Here is an 18,859-nt window from a genome sequence, read left to right on the forward strand (position 1 = left end):
GAGGCAGCCCCGCGTTCCCCAGCAGCAGCGCCCAGGGTCAGCCTCGGGCCCACGGGCAGCGCTCCCAGGGCAGGCACCGGGCTGGGCCCGAGGCGAGAGAGTCTCTGCGTGTCCCCCCCACCTCACTCACCCCCTGGCAGCCCGCCGGTGCTGGGGACCCCCGTGGGAATTCAAAAATAAATAGCTCTCTCTATGTACAGGGGCTGGGGCAGGACAGAGCAAAGCGGAGCCCAAAGAACAACATCCACCACCAGCGACAGCAACACGCCACGAGCACAGCCGGGAGGGGGGCCGGGACCCCCCGTCCCCCCCAGCAGAGACGGGCCAAGGGGGGGGGCTGAGCCCCCCAGCGCCCTCGCCTGTGGCCGAGCGGCTGGGTCGGGTTTGGGGGTGTGGGCGGGGTTTGGGATTGGGGTGGGTTTTCCCCCTTTTTTTTTCTTTTTTTTTTTTGTGGTCTTCATCATTTTGGCTTTTTTTTTTTTTTTTTGTTTTCTGCAAACACAGGCACCGGAGGGGGAAGCGGGGCCGGGGTAGGGGGGACAGGCATGCGGACGCGTGCTCGGGGGGCCGCAGCTCCGGCTGCCATCGGCTCCCATCGCCGTCTCCATCGGGCTGGAACCAGGACAGCCACCGGAGCTCTGCGGGGACACCGCGGTGAGCCACGGCCGCGGCTCCCCGTGCCCCTGCACCGAGCCCGGCTCACCTTCACTGCAGCGGGGCCACCGGGGCCCCCGAGCCGTGGAAGTGCACGTTCTGCCACTTGCCGTCGCGGCGGTGCCACACGCGCGTCTCCTCGGACTGGCTGGTGCGGGGCCGGCCCTGCCCGTCGATGTACTGCGTCAGGCGGATGTAGGCGATGCACGCCGCGTCCTCCCCGATAACGTGAACGTGCGGGTTCAGGATGGTCGTGTGGATCGGCTTGTTGTTCTTGGAGAGCACTGCGGGGCGGCCGGCTCAGCGCGGCTGGCACCAGCACCGGAACCGGCACGGGAACGGGCAGGGATGGGGACAGGGAAGGGGACAGCAAATGGGCAGGGAACAGGCAGGGGAACAGGCAGGGAAGGGGCAGGGATGGGGACAGAGAACAGGCAGGGATGGGGGCACTGCAAGCGGACAGATGGCCCAGCAGAGGAGGGCTGGGGACAGGCAAACGAGGTGACCGGGATGGGCAGGCAGTGGGCAAGAGACAGGGGACAGTGAAGGAGGCAGGAGGGATCAGGATGGGCAGGGCAGGGCAGGTGAGACAGGCAGGTGGCACGGGCAGCTCGGGTACTCACAGTTCTCGAAATAGAAGCGGTGGAAGTCCATCCCCTCCACGAGGTTGCCCAGCGCCTCGGGCTCAAAGGAGGTGAGCCCCGGGTCGCAGATCTTCCTGCAGGCGGCAGGTGACAGTGGCCCCGCCCGGCTCCACCCCAGCCGGCCCCACCCCGCCTGGCCCCGCCCCCGCTCCCGCCCCACTCACGCGTAGGCCTCGAAGTCGCCGTTGTTGACGGCCTCGATGAGCTGCTCCGTGATCTTGATGATCTCCTGCTTGCGGGCTGGGGGCACGCCACTGTCACCGCCACGCCCCAGCCCCGGTGACACCGTCCGGGGGGGTGGGGGCGACTTGGGACATGAGGGGAGGCTTGGGGACAGACACAGGGACAGACAGACAGACCTTGGGGGCAGAAAAACCTTGGGGACAGACAGACAGACCATGGGGACAAACACAGGGACCTGAGGGACAGACAGACTGACCACGAGGGCAGACAAGACAGACCACAGGGACAGACACAGAAACTATGGGGACAGACAGACACCCCTTGGGGACAGAGAAGGACCACTGTGCTCCCAGGACCCCCACAGCTCTGCCACACCAGTATTCACAGGTCTCATTGCCAGCCCAGTGCCAGCCCTGCATGTCCCAGTGCCATCCCGGTGCCCTCCCAGCATGCTCAAGCATCCCAGTGCCTGCTCAGCCTGTCCCAGTAGTTCCAAGTGCCTCCCAGCACTGCTCCTTCCAGTCCCAGTACATCCCAGTGCCGTTCTGGCACATCCCAGAACAGCCAGTTCCATACTGGTGTTTCCCACTGTGTCTCAGTGCCATTCCAGTGCATCCCAGTACCCTCCCAGTTCCATACAAGTGCATCCCGATACACCCCAGTGCAATCCTAGTGCATCTCAGAGCTGCTCGTGCACTCTGATGCTTCCCAGCGCATCCCAGTGCCAGCCCAGTGCATTCCAATACACCCTAGTTCAATCCTACTGCGTTCCAGTGACAGCCCAGTACACTCTAGTGCATTCCAGTACTCCCCAGTCCCATCCCACTGTCACTCCAGTGCATCTCAATTAATCTTAGTACCATTCCACTGTATCCCAGCGCTCCCCAGTCCATTCTTTTGTCACCCTAACGTAGTCCAACCACCCCAGTGCCACTCCACTACATCCCAGTTTGCCCCAGTGCACCTCAGTGTCACTCCTGTGCCCTCCTAATGCATCCCAGTGCCACCTCTGTGCATTCCAACACCGCCCATTTCCATCCCAGTATGTCCCAGTACACTCCAGTTTGTGTCAGTGACTTCTCACCACATCTCAGTGCCAACGTTCTGTGTCTCACTGCTATTCCAGTGCATCCCAGTACAGCCCAGTACAGCCCAGTTCTACCCAGAGCACCTCCTGGTACCATCCCAGTATGTCCCAGTATCATTGCAGTGCATCCTGACGCCATCCCAGTGCCTTTTCAACTAACCTCAGCTGCCATTCCAGGGCCATTCCAGCGTGTCCCAATCTATCCAATTTCCATCCAAGTGCACCCCAATGCCTCCCAGTACCCTCCCAGTGCACCCCAGCATGCTCCCAGTGCATCCTGGTGCCACCTCAATGAATCCTGGTGTCAGCCCAGATCAATTCCAGTGAGTTTGAACACTCCCAGTGCATCCCAGAAATGTCCCAGTGCCACCCCAATGGATCCTGTTGCCATCCCAAATCCCACCCAGTGCATTCCAGTGCTGCCCCAGCACATCACAGTGCACCAACTGCATCTTGGTGCCATGCCAGTCCACCCCAGTTCATCCCAGTGCAATTCCAGTGCAATCCAAGGCATCCTGGTGCCAATGCATCCCAGCTCTATTCAATGCATTCCATCCAGCACGCTGCCAGTGCACCCTCGTGCCACCCCAATGCGTCCTGGTGCCATCCCAGTGCATTCCAGTGCCATCCCAGGGCATCCCATCACTGTCCCAGTGTATCCCAGTGCCATTCCAGTGCATCCTGGTGCCATCCCAGCTCCATCCCAATGGATTTCAGCGCTGCTCCAGTGCATCCCAGTGAACCAAGTGCATCCTGGTGCTATGCCAGTGCCATCCCAGTGCCATTCCAGTGCACCCAGTGCATCTTAGTGCCATCCCAGCACATCCCAGCTCCACCCCAGTGCATTCTAGCACAATTCCCAGTGCATCCCAATGCATCCTGGTGCCATCCTAGTGCATTCCACAACTGTCCAGCACAGTGCCATCCCACAGTGCATCCCACAGGTCATCCCAGTACCATTCCAGTGCACCCCAATGCATACTGGTTCCACCCTAGCACCACCCCAGTGCATTCCAAGACTCTCCCAGTGCATCCCAGTGCCATTCCAGTGCAACCCAGTGCATCCTAGCACCACCCAGTGCACCCCAGCTCGCTCCCAGTGCATCCCAGTGCAGCCCAGCCGCCCCCACGCCCGTCACCTTTGGTGTCCTCGTCCTCGATGGTGGTGTTGGTGCTGTCGGAGGACTCCTGCTCGCGGGGCGGCGGCGGTGGGGGGGAGACACAAACAGGGGGTCAGAGCTGGCCCCGGGGGGCACGGGGAGGGGGGACGAGCCCGGGGGGCTCGGCAGGACCCCGGCGGGGCCGGACGGCGCGGGGGGACCCCGCTGCCCCCGCACTCCTGGCACCCCCCCGGCCATGGCTGATGCGGGGGATGGAGGCGAGGGCGGGCAGCGGTACCTTGGCGCCGTCCCCGGGGTTATGGATTACGGTACTTTGAGGCTCCTATAGGAGAAGGGAGAGAGACAGGCGGGGTGGGGGAAGCGAGAGCCCGGAGGGGACAACGACGGGGGACGACGATTGAGCAGCACGTGGACAGGGGCAAGGAGAGACCCAGACCGGGTTTGGGAAGGGGATAGAGAGGGGGGAGAGAAGCAGAGAGTCATTAGTCCAGCAAAGCCAAATGGTTTAATTCACAGACATGGAGGGGGAAGAGAGGGGGGAAAGAGGTGGGCAGAGCCGGGGGAGAGACGCAGTGAGGCCAAAAGGATGGGCTGGGCTGGGCTGGGCTGGGGGGCAGCTCCGTGCCCCTCTCCTGCATCCCGGTGCCCAGGGGCTCCACTCACCATGATCTGAGCATCCTGGGCATCCCCGTGCCTGAACCCCAACCATCCTGCTGCCTGCATCCCGAGCACTGCCCATATCCCTGTGCATCCCTCAGCTGGCACCCAGACCACTGATGTGCCTGCATCCCAACCATCCCTGTGTCTGCATCCTAAACATCTCAGTGCCCACATCCTGAGCACCCCCATCCACAACTTCCTGCTGCCCATCCCACCCTCAGTGTGTGGGGTGGGCACCCCTTTCTCCCTATCCTGCACTCACTGACCAGCCAGGCACCCTTTCCCCAGTGCTCAGCACTGTGTGCCAGCTGGGCAGGATCCTGCCTGTATCCTGCCCTCATGGTACCACCCCCTGCCCTTGTGCTGCACCCCTTGTGCCATAAAGGTCACAACGGGCACACCTGCCCCCACATCCCGCACCTACCTTGCCGTTGGCATTGCCACAGCACCCCCAAATCCTGCACATGCTGCTCCAGACAGCCATGCCTTTACTGTGCCCGCTGGGCAGTCCCGTGTCTGGATCCTGCACTTACCTCACCTGCGAGGTCACAGTCAGCAGGCCCATCCTTGTGACCTGCACCTGCCTTGCCACTGGCACTGCAGGGCATCCCCACCCCCTGCCCTCCACCCACCTGTCCATCTGTGTCACCAGGCTGTGCCTTGTCCCCATTATGGGGCATCTGTGCCCGTACCCTGCACCCACCTTGTTCCCATCCTCATGTCCTGCACCCACCTTGTCCCCATGGTGGGGCACGCCCATACTCATATCCCGCACCCACCTTGCTGTCCCCATGTCACAGGACATCCTCACGCCCTCATCCTGCACCCACCTTGCTGTGCCCATGGCAGGAACATCTCTGTGTCCGTGTCCTGGACCTACCTTGTCCCTGCATGGGACACCTGCATGAGCGTGTCCTCAGCCACGTCACTGTCCCCAGGGCTGAGGGGGACACGGGGCTGGCCCTTCACCCACCTGCTCTGTGCGGCGGGGTCCCCCTGTGCCCCCGTCCTGCACATCCCTCTCCATCCTCGGGACACCCCCTCCCCAGGAGCAGCCGATGGGATGGGATGGGCTGTGGGATGGATCCCATGGGATGGGGGATTTGGGGTGCAGGGTGGGGGGCACCTACCAGAGCGGTGGGCGGGAGGGTGCCCTTGGGGCTGGTGACGCCGGCGCTGCCTTTGGTGCTGTTGGTCTGGGGCTGGGGGGGACAGATTGGGGGGCTCAGTGCCATGGGGGAAGGAGCCCCCCAGGGCCCCCCCAGCCCCTCGGGCCCCTCACCTTGACGCCGTCCGCCTTCTTGTTCAGTAAGCTCTTAGCTGCTGCGGGGGGAGACAGCGTCAGTGCCCCCCTGCACGAGGGGCACTGCAGGTCCCCCAGACCCAGACTCCTCCCGGCCACCCCGCCTGATCCCACCCGGGGTGCTGGCAGCACCTGCCCCCCCAGTGCCACAGAGGGGGAACACACCAGGAAGGGGCTGTCCTCATCCTGGGGGAGGTCCCCATTTTAGAGTGGTGGTCCCCATGCAGGGAGGGGCATCCCCATTCTAAGGGGGCTCCATTTTGAGGGATGTCCCCATGCTGGGGGTGTTCCCTTACAGGGGGGAGTCCCCATGCTAGGTGGGATGTCCCCATCCTAGGGCTTCCCCATTTTGGGGGGGTTCTCCATGCTGGGAGGGGTATCCCCCACCTGGAGGAGTCCCCAGCCTCAGGAAGGTCCCCACCCAGGGAGGGGCTTCCCCAACCTTGTGGGACCATCCCCATCCTGGGGGGTGTCCCCCTCCTAGTGGGAGGTTCCCAAACTCAGGGGGGTCCCCGAACCTGGGGGGCTGTCCCCACCCTGGGAGGGATGTCCTCAACCTGGGGAGATCCCCATCCAGGCAGGGTGTCCCCATCCTGGAGGGAAGGGTCCCCAAACTCAGGGGGTCCTCAGACTGGGGGGGAGGAGGTGCCCCCAGCCTGAGGGGGGTCCCCATCCTGATGGCCCCCGCGTGGGGGGGCAGGGCTGGCTTACCTTGGAGAAATGCAGAGAGGAAAGCGAGAGAGAGGAGTGGGGAGGGGGGCAAGAGAGAAACGGGGAGGGGGGAAAGGAGGAAAAGGGGAAAAACATAAAAAAAGAACATAAAAAAGATGAGTTGAGTACAGGGGGCGGGGACAGCCTCCTGTGCCCCCCCAGTCTCCCTGGAGGGGGACAAGGACAGGCACGGGTATGAGCTCTGTCACTGCTACCACGATCTCTGGCCAGTGGGGAATAGGGGTGATGGGGACATGGTGGGGCACAAGTGGTTCTGGGGGTGTGTGAAGGGCAGGGGGTGTCGCCTCGAGCATCCTCATCATCCCTCCACACTGAGGGACCCCTCCCCTGGCTGGCATCACAAGCTGGGGGGAGATGTGTGGTGACAAGTCCAGTGACAGCAGGGCGGCACCCATCGGCACCAGAGGAGGGGTAGATGACCCACACATCCCTCCCCGTGGCTCTGTGTCCCCTCAGGGGTCCCTAGCAGGGCGTCCCCAAGGGTCCCGGTCCCTCCTCTGAAAGCAGGCGGGCGCTGAGAGGTGGGGGTTTAAACCAGAGCCAAATTGGGGGGCGGGACAGGGGGAGCCCTGGCAGGGGGGCCAGTGGCAGCCCTGGGTGAGGGGGTGGTTTAAGACCCGCCGAGTGTTTCACGGCACCACAAACACTGGCTGCAGCTCTCAGAAGCCGTGGGGAGGCACATGCAGGGGGGCACATGCAGGGGGGGCACGTGCAGGGGGGCACATGCGGGGTGGGGACACATGCAGAGGGGGCACGGGGGGACATGGGACATGCAGCCTGTTTGCCCCCCCTTCATGCACCGGTGTGCCCCCCCTGTGTGCATGGGGGGGTGGGAGCAGTGGGGAGGCTCAAAATCACCCCAAAATCATCCCCCCACCCCAGCTCCCCGTGTTGACCCAGTTGTGGACTGGGGATGGCACCAGGTGCACCTGGGGAAGGCACCTGTGTGACCTGGGGATGGCACCACTGTGCACCTGGGGACACAAGCAGCGCGTCCCCTCCAGGTTCAGGCAGCCAGCAGCCCCGCTTTGGGGGTGGGGGCTGTTCAGGGACCCCTCCCCGGGGCCGGGTGCGGGTGGCAGCAGGGGGACAGCGGCATCTCTTGGTGCCAGCAGGGAGGGAGAGGTTGCAGGGGCAGTGCAGGGGGGCCATGCATGCGCTCCGATTTCCGAGGAGGGCACCCGAAACCCATTGGGGAGGTGGGAGGCAGGGAAGAGGACGGGCGGGAGAAGAGGGCGACGTGGGGATGAAGGGTCCGGGGACACACAGAGACCAAGCGGGGCCGGGGGGCCGGGGGGGCCCTTTGCGGACGCGTCTACCTTGTTCCACCAGCCCCAGCGGGGCCCCGGCAGCGGCCGCCGACATGGTGGGAGGAGCGGTGGTCTGTCTGCCCACTGCCGGAGGGCCGGAGAGAGAGAGAGGGAGCGGAGCTCCTGTTAGGGGGCGGCGGGGGCTGGCCGGGACCCCCGCCCTCCCCCCCCCAGAGAGAGCTCTCGGGGCGCCCCTCACCCCGGCCCCAGGCCTGGGGGGCTGCGGTGTCCGGCCCCCTGCCCGTGTCGCCCCCGCGGCCAGCGGGCCGGGGGGGACACGCGGGGACCACCGGGCTCTACCTGCTGCCGTGTGTGCGTGGGGCGGGGGGCGCCGCCGGCCCCACCGCGGCTACCACATGCCCCGTCCTCACCGATGGGGAAAAAATGGGTGGGGGGGTTAAGGAAGGGAGGGGAGAAAGAGAGAAAGACAGCGAGATAGAGAGAGGGGGGCACCGGCCCGGGGGGGGGCGTGGAGGGGGGACTGCGGCCCCCGGCCCCCCGGCCAGGGGGAGCCCCCCCTTACCTGAGAAGTTCCTGGTGGCCAGCATGGTGGTGAGGATGGCACCCTGTGGGGAGGGACAGCGTGAGCCGGGAGAGGGGCTGGGCTGCGATGGGCTGGGCGAGATGGAGGGGGACAAGTGGGGTGATGGGATGGGGGTGGTACAGGGTGGGGCCCACAGGACTGGGAATTGGGAACTGGGAACTGGGAGAGGGGTTTGCAGGACGAGGGGGTGGGATGGAGCCTTGGGAGCAGGCAGTGGGACAGAGCATGTGGGCTGGGGGGCAGGCTAGAGCCAGGGCAGGGGGCAAGGGACAGGGCTGGGACAGGGTGGGACTGTGCCACACTGCGTGACACTTGGATGGGACCAAAGCACAGAGCAGAGCACCAGGCATGCCAGAGTGGGGCTGCAACACCCCATGGAAGGGACTGTGCCCCATGGAAGGGCACAGGGAGGCCCTGAGGCGTGCTGAGGCAGTGGGCAGGGCAGGGGTCCCACAGTGGGCAGGGAGGGTCCCTCAGAAGAGCCCCACAGAGATGGAGAGGCAGGGTGGTGCTGGGTAGGATGAGCACTGGCCCCAGCCCACAGCTCCCCAGCAGCCCCCTCACCTTGAGCTTCCTCCGGGCATTGAACTTTTTCAAGCACTCCACTGTCTCCTGCCTGTGCATCATGGAGGCCACGGTGGAGCGTTGCTGTGGGGACAGGGGGGTCAGCACCGGGTGCCAGGGGCACTGCCGGGGGTGCCAGGGGCACTGCCATGGGGGTGCCATGCTCGGGGGGACCCCTGCACTTACGCAGACCCACGGGTGCTTGAGGGCCTCGTGGGCTGTGATGCGCTTGGCGGGGTTGATGGTCAGCATCTGGTTGATGAGGTTTTTGGCTTCGGGGGTGACCGTGTCCCACTCAGGTGAAGGGAACTGGGGGAGCACAGGGACACGGGGGTGACAGCTGAGGAGGGGCGGCCCCACGGCATCTGTGTCACTCCACATCCCCACACATCCCCAGCTAGCACCAAAGACAGGCCCACAGCCACTCCGGGCTCTGCCTGCTGCACATCAGCTGCAGCTCCCAGAAGGTTCTGGAATTAACGGGCCCTGGCACCGGGCACTTACATCGTAGGCCCCAGCCTTGATCTGTTGGTAGAGTTTGTGCTGGTCCTCGTCCCAGAACGGCGGGTAGCCCACCAGCAGGATGTACAGGATGACCCCTGGGCCGGGGAGAGTGGGGTTAGGGGATACAGGGACCCCAGACCACCCTGGCTCCCTCAAAGGTGTCCCCGTGACAAAGCAATGGGGCTGTCTCCTGTGCTGCCAGGACGGCACAGACAAGGGACAGTGTGGCACTGCCAGGCACATGGCACGGGATGGCCCCAGGATGGGGTCAGAGCTGGAACAGGAACTGGGACCAGCACAGAAATGGGATGGGGAAAAGGTTGATGCTAGGATGGGAATGGAGCCCAGAAAGTGCCAGAATGGGAGTGGGATGGGATCAGAGAGGGACTGGGCAGTGATGGGGCAGGGACTGGGATGGGATTGGGCAGGGACAGGCAGGGACTGGCTCTTACCACATGCCCAGATGTCCACGGGTTTGCCATAGGCCTCTTTGCGCAGCACCTCGGGGGACAGGTAGCCAGGTGTGCCTGCAAATCCTGGGACAGGGACAGAGAGAGCGTGAGGTGAGCCACAGAGGGAGGGGACAAGGACAGGACACGGGACTGGGACGTGGGGCAGGGATGTGCTGGGCTGGGGTGGGCACAGGGCAGGATGCTGAGAGCACAGGGACAGGGACACGGTGGGTTTGGGATAGGCCTGGGGTGGGCTCGGGGCAGACACAGCAGGAACAGAGCAGGGACTCGGGGGACGTGCAGGGACACAGCAGACACAGCGCAGGGTCCCAGAGCAGGACACAGGGGGCAGGGGCTGTGGGGAACAGGGGGACAGCAGCACTCACCAAACCAGGCCTGCTGATCCCCCTGCACCTCGATGGCGAGGCCAAAGTCTGCCAGCTTCACTGCTGCCCCTTTGCACTTGCTGGCCAGGAGCAGGTTCTCGGGCTGCACAGGGAGCACCAGCACGGGCAGCACGGGGCACAGACGGCGGGGGAAAGAGAGCAGGGATGCAGCAACTATAGAGGGACTTTACTGCTGCCACTGACCAGGTCCTGCCCCTTGGCTGGCTCTGTGCTGTGGGGCTGTGGCCGTGGGTGCCCTCTGCCAATGGCCGAGGGTGCGGATGGCACAGCCCCATGGCCAGCTCAGGGTCTTCCTGTGTCTCACTGGCCTCATCCCAGCATCCCCCCATGCCACCATCCCTCTGTGTCCCACCCATCCCTGTGTGTCCCACTGTCCCCCTGTGTCCCACCATCCCTCCCTGTCCTGCCCTGTCCCCCAGCCAAGCTCCAGCTGCTCCCACCCCCGTGCCCCCATCCATCCCCACAGCTCACACTCCCCATGGGGCAACGGCAGCTGGGGGGGCTGCAGTGAGACCCCCGAGCTGTGCAGAACTGTGACACAACTGGGGTACACGTGTGCATCCCCAGGAAAGGTGGACAGGGATCCCCAAAGCTGAGGCGATCCCCAAAGCCCAGCAAGATCTCAGGGAGCCCCCAGAACCCACCAGGCCAGGGTACCCCCGCGTTGTGGGGACCCCAACAACTGGGCAGGGGGATGGATGGGGGTGGGGGGACACACTTACCTTGAGGTCCCTGTGGACCACCCCCATCTGGTGACAGTGCAGGACAGCCTCCAGGATCTGCTGGATGCAGTGGCTGTGTGCAAATGGGAGGGGGTCAGAGGTACGCTGCCCCTCACCTGCCTCACACCCTGTGCACCACCTGCACCCCCAAACCAGCCCCTGTCCCTCTGCACCCGGGGGAACTGACAGGAACGAGTGGTGACCCTGGATTTGTGTGCATGAGAACCCCTCTGTACCCCTGCCAGGGGGCTCAGCTCGGGGGCATCACCCCTGGGGGGGTCACACAGAGGGGCTACCCCTGGGGGCAGCCCCACCTGGGGTGGCTCATTGCCTAGGGGACACCTGTGGGGATGTCACAGCCTGAGGAGGGGTCATCCCTGAGCGTGTCACTCCTTCCTGGGGGCACATCCCTGTCTGGGAGCCATCCCTTGGGGTCACCCCTGGGGTGTCATCCCAGGGATGTCACTCCAAGGGGGTCACTGAGTGGGGTCACACCTGTGGGATCATCCCCTGGGGGTCACTGCCTGGGGTCACTCCTCAGCGCCCACCAGGTGAGCTCCACCCTGGGCACAGAGCCACGGGGGCCACCCCAGTGGTGTTTTTGTGCCCCCCCGTCCCCCACGGGAGCCCCCCGTCCCTGCTGCCGCCCAGACATGGGGGTCCCCCAGACAGGACTCACGGGGAAGGGGGAACAGGGGATGGGGGGGCGGATGGAGACGAGACAAGAAAGAAAGAGGGAAGGAGCGAGGGGATGAGAGCCTGAAATGGGGGTGAAGGGGGGCCCCGCTAGCTGGGGGAGCGGGGGCACTGGGGGGGCAGCCTCCCTGGGAGGGGGGGGCAAAAAAAGGGAGGTCAGGGAGAAAAAAGAGTGAGGAGAAAGGCCCAGAGCAGAGCGGGGTCCTGAGGAGCGGAGGGGGCCGGGAAGCGGGGGCAGCGCGGGCGGGGGCAGCGAGGGGGAAATGGCCCCCCCGGCCCCCCCCAGATACTGACCTGCGGCTCCCTCTGCTCAGGGGCAAAGTGATGGGTGGGAGGAACGCGGGCAAAGAGCTCATGGACACAGTGACTGCAAAACAGAACGGGGGGCGGGCAGGGGCGGGAGGGAGGGTTAGGGGTGGGAGGGGGCAGGGAACGGGGCAGGAGAGGGCAAAGGGGGTGGGAGGGGGCGGGATGGGGTGAGGGGTGCAGGATGGAGGGGCAGGGGGTGGGAGACGGGGGCGGGATGGGGTCAGGATGAGGTAAAGGGGGTGGGAATGGGGGGCAGGTTGGTGGTGGGGGATGAGGTAAAGGGGTGGGGGGCAAGAAGTGGGGGTCGGGGTGTGGGGACAGGTTGGGGGTAGAGGGGTGGGAGAAAGAGGCAGGAGAGGGGCATGGGAGGATAGGAGGCATTTCGGGGGCAAGGACGGGTGTGGGAGGCAAAACAGAGGGCAAGGGCCGGTGGGGCAGCGAGCGGAGGGCAGCGGTGGGACGGACGGACACACAGATGGACACACGGACACGCACAGAGCCCGAGCAACGAGTGATGGGAGACGAGAGGGACAGAGGGATGGGGGGAATGGATGGAGGAGGTGAGGGGCACGAGGGGCACAGGGACGGGGGGGGCGGAGATGGGGGGAACGAGAGAGGGGGAGAAACAAATGTTGTGAAAGCCCGGAGACCACGGGGGGGGCACACGGCGGCACACAGGGCACGGGGGGCTGGCACAGCACCGAGGGGCCCGGGGCCCCCCACCTGCCACCAGCCCCCCCAGCACAGGGCATGACAGTGCCAGGACTCAGTGGCAGAGGAGCATGGGGCAGGATATGGAATATGGGGGTGCCCCAGCTGGGGGCCCCACCCCACCCAGCAGCAGGATGGAGGGGCTGCAATAACAGAGGGGCCGAGGGGGTGCTCCCCCCGCCTGCCTGGCTGAGCTGCCCCATCCCTGCAGGGGCACAGGGCAGGGTGGCTGGGGGTGCCCAGGGCTTTGGGGGTGCACGGGGGGGGAAGGCTTACCTGGCATCAGCCTCACTGTAGTACTCCCGCGCCACGATGTCCTCAAAGAGCTCGCCGCCCGTCACCCTGAAACACAGCCAGGCCCCACATCAGCCTGAGAGCCCCCAGGATCCCCTGAACCCTCCCGAAGCTCTGGGAGCCTCCTGCCACACTCACAGGTCAAAGACGAGGTAATGGAACCCCTCCTCGGAGATGCTGTCGTGGAGCCGCACTGTGGGGACCAGATGGGGACAGGCTTAGCCTCAGCCCGCCACCAAGCCCTGGTCCCCTCTCCCAGCCACTGCAGGTGGCACTCGGGGTGTCCCTGGGTGTCCCCAGGGGTGACACCCCCCTTTCCCCAGTCACTCACCGATGTTGGAGTGCTTGAGCAGCCGGCAGATCCGCGCCTCGCGCTCCAGCTTCTGGTGGTCTGGAGGGGCAGAGGTCAGGCGGGCACCTGCCCGGGCCTGCACCCCGCCCTCACCTCACCTGTCCCCAGCCCAACCCCAGCGAGAGCAGCCCAAGATGCCCCTGAGGGAGCCACGTGGCTCTGTGGGTGTGCAGGTATGCACTGGGGGCAGGGCTGGGGGCTGCCCCTGTGGGCTTGTGCACGTGTGCCTGGGTGTGCACTTGTGCATGTGTGCAGGCGTGTACAGGTTTGCAGGTGTGGGTGGGGTGTGCATGTGGATACAGGCGCACACGCACGCTGCAGTGTGCACAGGTGTGCACATTCACGTGTGGGCCTGTGTGTGGGGCTCTGCATGCCTGTACACGGGTACAGATGGGAGTGCACATGTGTGCAAGCACCTGTGGCTGTAGCTGTGTGTGGGTGTGCAGGTGTGATGGGTATCTGTGCCCTGCAGTTGTGCACACACACGAGTGTGCCTGTGTGTGGCTGTACCTGTGTGTACCTCTGTGTGCAGCCATACAGCTCCGTGGCTGTACCTGTGTGCACAGGTGTACGTGTGTGTGTGAGCGTGTGTGTGGCTGCACCATGTGCATCACTGTACCCGTGTTTGTACGGGATGTGGAGCGTGCAGCTGTTCCCCTGTGCGTGGTGGTTCCTGCATGTGCAGGTGTGTGCAGGTGTGTGCAGGTGTGTGCAGGTGTGTGCAGGCATGCAGATGTGTGTGTGTGTGCAACTCTACACGTGTGTGCCTGCAACAGCCACTGTATGAGTGCACACGTGTACCTGTGTGTGCAGCTGCACCTCTGGGTGTGTCTGCATTCAAGGGCACACAGACACGTGCACAGATGTGCACGCAGCTCACACACAGCTCACACAAACACACGTGTGTGCACCACCCCACTCACTGCCCACACACACATACATGTGTGTGCACTGCTCCACTCACTGCTCACACCTGTGCACACAGCTCCAGCCACAGCCACACACGTGTGCACACACAGAACACTCACACAGCCCCTGTGCCACTCTGTGCTGCCTCTTATCCAAGTGCACACCCTAAACCTCCACACCCCCACACACTGTCACACATCCCACACCTGCAAACACCTGCACACCCCCACTGCCGAGCTGTGAGCACACCCCACCCCACAGGCACCCACTCTGCTCACAGATGTGCACACACAGCAGTGCCCACCCTCGTGTGCAAGCACACACTCACACACTGTTGACACCTGCACACCTGCCTGCACACCAAGCACACACACTCAGGTACCCCCACTGCTCATTGTGCCCACACACCATCACACACACCCCCATGTACACACACTTGTGCACACACACTCAGGTACCCCCACTGCTCATTGTGCCCACACACCCCCATGTAGACACACCTGTGCATGCACACCCTCCCCTCCATCCACTTACACCTGTGTACCTGCAGGACACCCTCAGGGAGAGGTGAGGTTCTGAGGGGCCCTGGAGGACGCAGCAGGGGCATAACGGGATGGACAGGGCCAGACCCCACCCCAGAGCATTCGCCCCTCCCTCCCACCAGCACCACTGGAGTCACAGCTGTCACAGGTGCCATGGGCACCACAGGTAGCCCGGCTGTGATGGCACCAGGGGTATCAGAGGTGCCATGGGCACCAGGGGTATCAGGGGTGTCACAGGTGCCATGGGGTGATCCCAGGCACCTGGCCTGTCTGAGAGTCCCCCCGGGGTGGCAGAGGGTTCTGGCAGTCCCAAGCTCCCGGGGGTCCTACCTCTGGCTGAGAGCTTTTTGGTGTTGATGATCTTGGCAGCGTACTCATGGCCAGTGCAGAGCTTGACGCAGCGCCGGACGACCGAGAAGGCTCCCCTGGGGAGGGACAGGCTCAGCACGGCCCCGAGCACCGGGGGGGCGTGGGGGCGGCCCCACCGTGACTCAGCACCCGGGTCGGGGGGCTGCACTCGCCGTGACTCAGCACCGGGGGGTGAACCCCGGCACGGGGGTGGCAGGGAGGGCCCTGACACGGGGCCCTGCTGGGGGGGCGCTGGGGGGGCACCGGGGGTGGCTTTGGGAAGGACGGGGGCTCGGTGCCACACAGCATCGCGGGAGGGGGGGTCGCAGGAAGGATCCAGCACTGGCAGCTCGTTGCCATGGGAACAGTGGGTGGCCCGGATGGCAGCAGTGGCCGTGGTGGCGGCGATGGTGACAGCGGTGACAGTGGTGGTGGTGGCAGGGGGCACAGGACCCAGCTCCCAGCATGGGGAGCTGGCAGCCACCAGCTGTCCCCCCCAGGGACAGGGACAGAGATGGGAAAAGCAGGGTCGTGCCCGTGCCAGGCAGAAGCACTGGCAGCCTCTTCAGGTGCCATCAGCTCCTGTCCCCCTTCCAGGACCCGTGTCCCTGCACATCCCCTGCCTGTCCCTTGCTGGTGGGGCCAAGGCAGCCCCAGGGCACTCAGAGGAGATGCCCGGGAAGGATGGGGACATGGCTGGGACCAGCACCACCCCAGGCCTGCCACGGAGAAGGAGCCGTGTGGGACGTGTGCCCTGGGAGGGGAGCAGGGAGGGCCTGGCTGTCCCCTGCCACCGCCCCACATCCCCATGTCCCCAGGCACCATGGGCCCCATGCTGGCAAAAATAGGGGGGATGCTCTCACCACCAGGGGAAAGGTGGGGGCTCCCAGGGTCCTGACCCCTCCCTTCCCCACGTGGCCCCCAGGACAGGGAACACGGTGGGTGCCAGTCCCTGATGGGGGGGCACACTGTCCTGGCCCGATCTGTGCCTCAGTTTCCTCCCGGCGAGAGCAATACCCCCCCCACCCCGGTGAGGGGGGGACACATGCGCGATGGCTGGCAGGCTACACCGAGAGATGGGAAGGGGGAAACAGGACCACGTTGCCATGGCAACCAGGATGGGCTGGATTTTGGGCAGACCGAGAGAACAGCCCCCGATTGGCACCATGTTCCCCCTGCTGGCACCCCCAAAGGGACCACAGCCACCCCTGCAAAACGTTCCCCCCATCTAGGGAGGGGGTGCACCCCCCTCACAAAGGGTCTGACCCCCTCCCCGCTCCCCTCATTTTACTCCCAGCCAATCCTTGCCCAGGGATGGGGGGGGGAAACTGCATCCCCATGGCCCTGGGCACAAATGAACCCCCCCAAAACAGCTCCTCTCCAGCTCCCCACAACACCCACCCGAGGGGGGCACGATGGGGGGCACAGCTGGGGGGCCTGGAGGGATTCAGGGCAGCAGAGGGGCTCTGGGAGTCTTTGAGGCCCGGGGGGCCCAGGAGGGCTGGAGTCTGTAAGGACCCGAAGGGGGAGTGGATTTGGGGAGTTATATAAGGCCCAAAAGGGTCTGATAGGGGATGGGGGGAGTAGGGTCTAAAAGGACCAGGGGGGAGAGGGATGGGGGGCAGGGGGTTCTATGGAGATGGGGGAGGGCCTGTGGAAATGGAGGGGTTGGAGAGATGGGGAAATCCATCAGGGTGAGGGGCAAAGGGGGTCCTCAAAAGGGAGGAGATCTAAAAGGAGCAGGTGCCTATAAATACTCAAGGATGGAAAATGGTGGGGGCCAAATGGGGGCTGTAAGGACTAGGGAGGGGGGATTGGGGAGGAGGGAGGATTTGGAAGGGACTGGGGGGGGCTATAAGGACTGAGGGGAGTGGGGGTTTGTAGGAGCTTTGGGGGGGGATCTGGAGGGATGGGGATCTATAAGGACCAGGGAATGTGGGGGGCTGGGGGGGTCTGTAAGGACGGGGGGAGGGCTCTGTGAGAATGGGGGCAAGGGGGCTTTAAGGACTGAGGGGGTCTGCAGGAGGCAGGGGCAGGATTAGGAGTGCTGGGGGAATCTGTGAAAATGGGGGGTTGAGGAGGAACTGGGGGGTCTGTAAGGATGGAGTGTCCATGGGGTCAAGGGCAGCTGTAAGGACTGAGTGGGGGTCACCAGGGACAGGAGATTGGGGACTGCAGGGGATCTGGAGGGATGGAGGAGGGCTCTGGGGTGACCGGGGCTGGGGGATGAGGACAGATAGGGAAGCCTAAAGGTGAGGGTCCATAAGGATGGGCAGCAAGCGGGCTGCAGGGACCGGGGGGCTAAGGGGAGAGGGGCCCAGAGGAGCTGAGGGGTCCGGGCTGCCGGGGAGGGCTGGAAGGCCCTAGGAGGGGGGCGGTATAAGGGGTGGGGGCCATTGGGGGGGCAGGGCCAATACCGGGGGAGGGCAGTACCGGGGGAGCTGGGCAGGGCCGGTCCCGGGGGTGGGCTGGGGGGCTGGTCCCGGGGGGGGGGGGCCAGTCCCGGGTGTCCCATCCCGGAGGGGGAGGAGGTGGGGGGATGCGTCACGTCTGCACCGAGCGGCTCCCCGAGCCCCGGGCAGCGCCCCCCGCCCCCGCCGCGCCCCGGGGCCGGGGCCGGAGCCGGGGCCGGGGCCGGTGCCGCCGCCCTTACTTGCCGATCTCCTCGTAGAGCTGGTACTCGTCGGTGAAGCGGGTGCAGGGCACGGTGGTGGCCATGCTGCCGCCGCGGCGCGCCGCAATGAGCCGCCCCGGCACCGGCTCCGCTCGGCTCCGGCTCCGCCCGGCGCGGGGGGCGGGGGAGGCGCCGGGCCGGGGGAGGCTCCAGCCCGGGACAGCCCCCCGCCGCCCCCCGCCCCGCCCGGGATCCCCCAGCCCCCTCCCGGGCACCCCCGCCGCGGAGCTGCCCCCGCACGCCGGGGGGATCCCCCCGCTCTCCGCAAGGGCCCCGTAACCGGACCCCCCGACCCGGGACCCCTTTATCCCAAATTACCCCCGCGAGAGGGAGACCAAGCCCCCACCCCTAAAGGCCCCGTATCCAGACGCCCCCTCCCGGGAGTCCCCCCATAAATAACCCTGTGTCCAGACTCCCTCTGACGGATCCCCCCAAGGACCCCAAATCCACACTCACATCCACACTCCCCGCAATAGGACGCAGACCCAGACCCCTCTCAAGAATCTCACAACCCCCACAAAGGACCCCAAACCCGCAGCCCCTCCGGATCCCCCATTCTCTCCCTAAACAGCCCCAGTATCCAGATAACCTGCTCAAAGAGCCCCCATCCACGCCCTGCCTTCTCCCCCCTCGGGGAATCCCCCCTATTCCCCCCAATACCGAGCTCCCTCCTCCCGCACCACTGTCACCCCAAACAACCCTGCCAGGCTCCAACCCCTCCCCGAGCACAACACCCGGGAGGGGTCAGGGCGGGACAGAATCACCCCCTGCCTCCCCCAAGGGCACCTTGAAGCCCCCCGGTGTCGCAGCACAGTGCGGGGGTGGGTTTTGCTGCGGGGGACACACAAGGGCCGCCCTGGAGGGCAGCAGCCGCCGCAGGGCCGGGGGCAGCGATGTCCCCCCGGCCCGGAGGGAGGGTGGGTGGGCGGCGGGCGGCTGGCGCTGCCGTTGCCATGGGGACCGCGGGTGGGCGGCGGGGGGCCGGGGGGGCCCGGTGAGTGCATCAGCACCGGGAGATGCCGGCACTGGGGTGGGCGACACCTCGGGCGGGGGTGGCATCCCCAAAGCACCCACCGTGTGAAACCTAGCCAGCTGTGGGGATCCCAGACCCACCCCCCTGCCCCACAGACACGAGAA

At 65.4% G+C, this 18,859-nt stretch overlaps 1 protein-coding gene across 8 annotated transcripts; it reads right to left on the reverse strand.

Moving 5' to 3' along the window:
- Window positions 1-470: 470 nt before the first annotated feature.
- On the reverse strand, window positions 471-17,833 carry CAMK2B (calcium/calmodulin dependent protein kinase II beta). Of its 8 annotated transcripts, none has more exons than XM_030964216.1 (21): window positions 17,702-17,833; window positions 15,031-15,125; window positions 13,229-13,288; window positions 13,036-13,090; window positions 12,880-12,945; window positions 10,888-10,960; window positions 10,145-10,247; window positions 9,759-9,842; window positions 9,307-9,401; window positions 8,989-9,111; window positions 8,803-8,886; window positions 8,218-8,260; window positions 7,704-7,778; window positions 5,632-5,669; window positions 5,480-5,551; window positions 3,967-4,011; window positions 3,708-3,756; window positions 1,463-1,538; window positions 1,278-1,372; window positions 704-938; window positions 471-638 (listed from the first exon to the last, which is right to left on the reverse strand). In XM_030964216.1, the coding sequence occupies exons 1-20, from the start codon at window positions 17,764-17,766 to the stop codon at window positions 706-708; spliced, it is 1,629 nt and encodes a 542-aa protein (XP_030820076.1). In that variant the 5' UTR covers window positions 17,767-17,833; the 3' UTR covers window positions 471-638; window positions 704-705. The 8 variants fall into 8 exon arrangements, with proteins under 8 accessions (XP_030820076.1, XP_030820075.1, XP_030820079.1 ...); XM_030964215.1 differs by having other exon boundaries at window positions 5,632-5,672; XM_030964219.1 differs by lacking the exon at window positions 7,704-7,778 and having other exon boundaries at window positions 5,632-5,672.
- Between the last annotated feature and the right edge of the window lie 1,026 nt (window positions 17,834-18,859).

This window comes from Camarhynchus parvulus, chromosome 22 (assembly GCF_901933205.1).
Source record: "Camarhynchus parvulus chromosome 22, STF_HiC, whole genome shotgun sequence".
Lineage (NCBI taxonomy): Eukaryota > Metazoa > Chordata > Aves > Passeriformes > Thraupidae > Camarhynchus > Camarhynchus parvulus.